The sequence below is a fragment of the Diachasma alloeum genome, unplaced genomic scaffold, assembly GCF_001412515.2.
Source record: "Diachasma alloeum isolate Michigan unplaced genomic scaffold, Dall2.0 Dall_scaffold_00370, whole genome shotgun sequence".
NCBI lineage: Eukaryota > Metazoa > Arthropoda > Insecta > Hymenoptera > Braconidae > Diachasma > Diachasma alloeum.
Window position 1 is genome coordinate 83,593 of NW_021680509.1, and position 5,284 is coordinate 88,876.

The 5,284-nt window shown below is 38.1% G+C and overlaps 1 protein-coding gene across 1 annotated transcript; it reads right to left on the reverse strand.

The window, feature by feature from the left end:
- Positions 1–1,362: 1,362 nt before the first annotated feature.
- LOC107041620 lies at positions 1,363–2,238 on the reverse strand. Its single transcript, XM_015262241.1, has one exon. The coding sequence runs from the start codon at positions 2,236–2,238 to the stop codon at positions 1,363–1,365; it is 876 nt and encodes a 291-aa protein (XP_015117727.1).
- Positions 2,239–5,284: the final 3,046 nt, after the last annotated feature.

Here is a 5,284-nt window from a genome sequence, read left to right on the forward strand (position 1 = left end):
CAATATCGTTGCGCTCTTTTGTCTCGTAGAATGGTGGGGCGGGCACACACACATATGCTGCATATCACATGGATGTGCGCCCGCTTAAAAATCACTCCCCATTGGCCCACCCTTAATTGCCAATAACTTTTTAGGGGTGAGTCTGATCAAAAAGTGCAACAGGACTTTTCAGCTCAGAATCCCCCCCGCTCCTAGGGTGTTCAGATGTACATGTACTTCTGAAACACCCTGTATAACGCGCTTGCCCTATCCATTCCGCATTCAATCTGAGTCCCAGTTCCATTGATTGAACCTCGTATCCTACAGTGATATAAACTGTTACCATAATGTGTTATCATAATTGTCTTCATAAAGAGAATGATGGGGAATCCAGCACTGATGAGGAAATGATCCGTGAGTCTTTCAATAAGGATTGTCATTTATTCGCAAAATACCTAGTAACTGACTTACATTGTTTATGGGACAATTATGAAGTATTGAAAGCTGAGCGACATCCTGATTGGACAACTAATTGTTCTCATTGTACAACTCGACTTGAGGGATTATCTCACATAATCCAGAGCATCAATAATTTGGGAATTTTGAAAAAATTCTGCGAGGAGCTGAGAGATAAAATCACCAACGTGGAGGAGGATGAATTGGAGGTAAGGAGTGTCAATGAAATTCAATGGTTGCACTCAGTTCCATCATACTGCCTCAATGACAGTGAAGTTGTGGAGAAATTATTGATTCACGCACCACCTGATCTTCCACCATTGGGGGAATTCATCTATTAACTTCGCAAAAACTTGAGAGATCTGTACTCCAAGTTCGAACGTAACAAGGATTATCCTTGTGATAACTTATCTCAAACTCTGGAGATAATCAAAGGACATTTCCAAAACTTGCGAGTTTCAATTGAACTCCTGAGTTTTCAGTATGATATATTTTTCGCTTCTCGTGCTCATCCGCCTGCTGATTTGATTTGAATGATGATGGGTAAGAGTGCTGCAGAAAAGGATCAATAAGAAAAGATGATGAAATGAATTGATTCCCAATTAGAGCCACAGATCCATTTAATGTTGCATTGGTACTATGCATATCGATCTGCTCGTCGAGGTCCATGGGAGGAGATAGCTCGAGACCGCCATCGTTTTCAACGCCGGATAAATTTGTGTGAAAAAATGTTGAACCTTATATTATTACCAAAGCACAATCTGTTTTCGGGACTCATTTCAGCTCGTTTTGAATTGATAATGCTATTTTATTGTATGTATGACCATGAGGAGAAAAATGTTTGTAACAATAAAACCAAGAATTTTTATTTAAAAAAAAATAAACAAAAACATTTATTTATAATGTACAGTATTATATTTATTTTTTTTACATTAACTTCTTAACCCCACCACTGATAGGATTATATTCAACAATTCGATCATGGAGGATGAGGCAGTACGCTGATGTGCTGGCTGAAAAAGGCCAAGAGCACTCAAACTCCAGACGAATATCAACTAGGCCAGTTTTCAAATACTCATTCTGCTTAGAACAATCGATTACAATTAAAGGAGCATTTGTTATGAATTTTTCTCTATTTAATAACTGTTCAGATTCCTTTCCATAATAAGAATCTTGAAAGTTCACATACATATTGTATAGTGTAGAATACTGATTGTGAGCAATATCTAAATTCAAATTTCCGTATGGATAGTTTTGCGAGTGGAGGAAAAGCGTTACATCCCGGATGTTGCAATGATCAAAGTGACTGGCATTAGCTGTCTGGATGTTTTTACGATTGGTTTGAGATCCAAGGATAACATATCGAGGTTTCTCCAATTGAGATGATGTCTTTACAACCCAAACATGTTTCGAGGTTGCGGGGAGCAGAGGGTACTCATACAATTCCCATGTATGAAAGCCCATCATGATAGGTGTGTCTTTTGCGATGAAATTAAGCAGCTTCACTTTGCGCTCATCAGAGACTTTAACGTAGTGAATTAACCACTCAATCTTTTGGAAGTTGATCTTCCCTTTCTCCTCAGGGCTTGCTTGGTCGATAGGTCTCTGAAGTACTGCACTGATGTCTGTTTTCGGTCTCGTAATAATGAGTTCATGTTTTGGATTCACAACAATTTTCTGATAATCTTCGGCAAAGCCAAATAGCAGGCTTAATAGTATAGAGATGTCGAAATATCCTGCGTTATCAGTGATTGTCTCATCACTATCCATGCTATCATTCTTAAGCCAACCGGCATTCTCCATTAGGAACCATTGGTTAAGACTTTGAGAAACGTAGTTTTTTATGAGATTCGTTAAACCCACATTTTTTGCTCGATCACCCTCTGTTCCATTGAGCTCACACCGAATTTCCTCGAAAAAATTACAGATGGCATTGCTCACGAATCTTGTCCTCTGTGTTGGTGTTGTCCCATTGTCAGTGGTCAATCGACCATAAATATGTAGATGGCTCTTACTAGGTAATAAACATAAATCTTTATGTTGCACACTAATTGAGATTTCATCATTATTACCATACGTTGATGACCCGAAGGGTTGATGTGTATGCATCTCATAGTGAGATACCGACTCGTCTAAGACGATAGATTTTTGAATTTTCTAGATGTCTTCCATTTTTGTTTGTTATCTATGATAGAATTCACACTCGAGGTCTCAAATTTAAACTCTTAAGGAACTGGATGCTCTCACATGTTAACGGTTTGCTAGGTCTTTGAGGACTGCTCATCCTTCGGGGAGATGACTCCCTTTTATAACTCTTCCCAATCTTGGTGTGGAAAACGATACCCATTAGGTCCGTTTGATGTGAAGTCTTATTGTTATTATTTCTCCTCGGAAATCTAATAATTCACCGTCTTGATCTACAAATTTCAGCTGAAGATGATCTATTGCTTGGACCACGATCGGAAGATAAATGAGATTTTTCGGGACTTCGATAATCTTATATCCTGGTGGCACAGTGGGAAAGAATTCATGGATAATATGAACCTTCTTGCCATTAACATAAGCACCTCCAGTGATGTTACACTCCACACACATAGAATTCAGCTTGAGAATACTTACTGGCAAATCCGATACGTGGGTTTTATCAGGTGATAAGATTCTATTTTTGAATCCGATTAGTCTACCAATTGAATCAGAGGGTTCAAAATTAATTGTATGATCACTTTTGATTTTACTGCACAAAGTATTGTTATTGGTTTTCAAGCTATCGCACCTCCTCTTTTTTCCAGAACCTTTTGCAAATAATTTTGAATATCTTCAATCTCATAACTGCCTGCTGGAATGTTAATCGTATACTCATTATATTAGCAGAGTAGTAGAATTTATTATTCCTTTCTCTGATATTTGGAATCGAATTGAATGTCAGTAATTCAACAAGAGCCAAACTATAGTGATGATTGAGGGATAATTCAATGGGAGGGGGGGGGATAATTCGCTTCCAAAATGGAAGACGTGCCTGACAGTGTCAACGTGAAAGTTTCGTCCATGGCTGTCTGCTATGAAATAACTTGATACATCAATATCTGCGATATTTATAACTGTCCATTGAGAAACTTAAGGCATGGATGACCGCATATAATTGTGTCACATTCTTGATACTTTTGATGATTATATTTAATAAGGCTACCAACACCGAAATAATTCATCAATTCTTTTGGTGGTTGTAAATCCCCAAAACTATCAAAATAAATAACTTCATTGTTCCGTTCCTTGTATGCCACCCAGTGAGTGCCGGGACCATCTCTATTATTTGAATTCACTATAGCTGATGCGTTTTGCCGAGGTCCGCTTTTAGGCAATGCATTTCTCATATAAACCCCTCGAAAATATGGAATTTTCATGAGTTTGCAGAACTTTATGATATCGGCATTGCTGAGGGCTCGGTGGGGGAGCTTTGAGTTTTTTGGTTTTAAATGAAGTCCCAATCCTGTGTTATAAAGCTTCAAATGCAGTCCATTGCCCATGGCGATTGCTTTCATGGCCTGATTGTGGCGTTTACTCTCCTCAAGATAGTGCTTAGCTGCTTTTGCATCGTTCACAGCTTTTGTGATTCCTGCGGCGCCTCCGGCTAAAGCTCCCGTGGCACTCAAACCAGCAAATAAGGGAATGAAGAACGGTAGTACTCCACCAATTTTTCCGGGTACTGGTAATATTCTTGGTGATTTTACAANTGGCACTTAAACCAGCAAATAAGGGAATGAAGAACGGTAGTACTCCACCAATTTTTCCGGGTACTGGTAATATTCTTGGTGATTTTACAAAACGCTTTCTGAACGAGCATGAAGAAGTGATAAAACCGGAAGATGCGCATCCTAATTCCATTTTCATCTTTGATGATGTTGCATGTGAAAGACAAGATAATATGCGCGCATTTTTTTGTATAGGACGACATCGAAATATTGATTGTTTCTATCTTTGTCAGATATATACACGTATCCCAAAACATCTTGTACGTGATAATGCAAATTTATTAATCTTATTCAAGCAAGATGATAAGAATCTGCGACATATATATGAAGATCATGTCAATACAGATATGTCCTACAACCAATTCAAAGATATATGTTCCTCATGTTGGAATGCTGATAAATACAGCTTCTTAGTGATCGAGAAGGATAGAGAACTTAATGATGGTCGTTATCGAAGAGGATTCGATTGTTTTATAAATATATAATGCGTATGATTTCTCCCAGCAGTCGCATCCAGAGCTTCAACATGGCAAGTTCTATCTTGAATAAAGAGAAACATGTCCTACAAGAAATTGCAGACGCGAGTAAAGCAATTCGTGAAAAGCATAAGCTAATAAAATTGGGTAGAGAAGACACCGAAAAAACTCTGAATTAAGTTTTCCAACCAGTGGTTACTCCATTGTAGGAACTAGTGGATAAAACTGCTAATGCTGAAATTCCTCGGAGAATAACGAAATTGAAGAAGCACAAATTTCTCGAATCATCTAACTTACGGAAACGAGTGATAAAAACAGATGATTCTGACATCCCGGTCAAGATCCCACCAATTGAGTAAACTGAGGATTCAAACATCTCGAGAAGACCACCAACAGGATCAGAGTTGGATACGAATGCTGCCATACCATAATTTTCCGGTATGGAAATTGAAAATATTGACTATGAAGATGATGATTCTGATTCTGTAGGAGATGGAGATATCCATAATCTATCACAAGAATATTTATAATTATTTGATACTTCGGATGGGAAAAGAAAATTGGACTTGATAACGGGGATCCGTAAATTGGGTAATTGGGTGATTGGGATGATACCGATTCAAT

Excerpts from the sequence above, each read along its gene's own strand:
- LOC107041620 (XM_015262241.1), bottom strand. The coding sequence starts at position 2,238 with ATGGAGAATGCCGGTTGGCTTAAGAATGATAGCATGGATAGTGATGAG.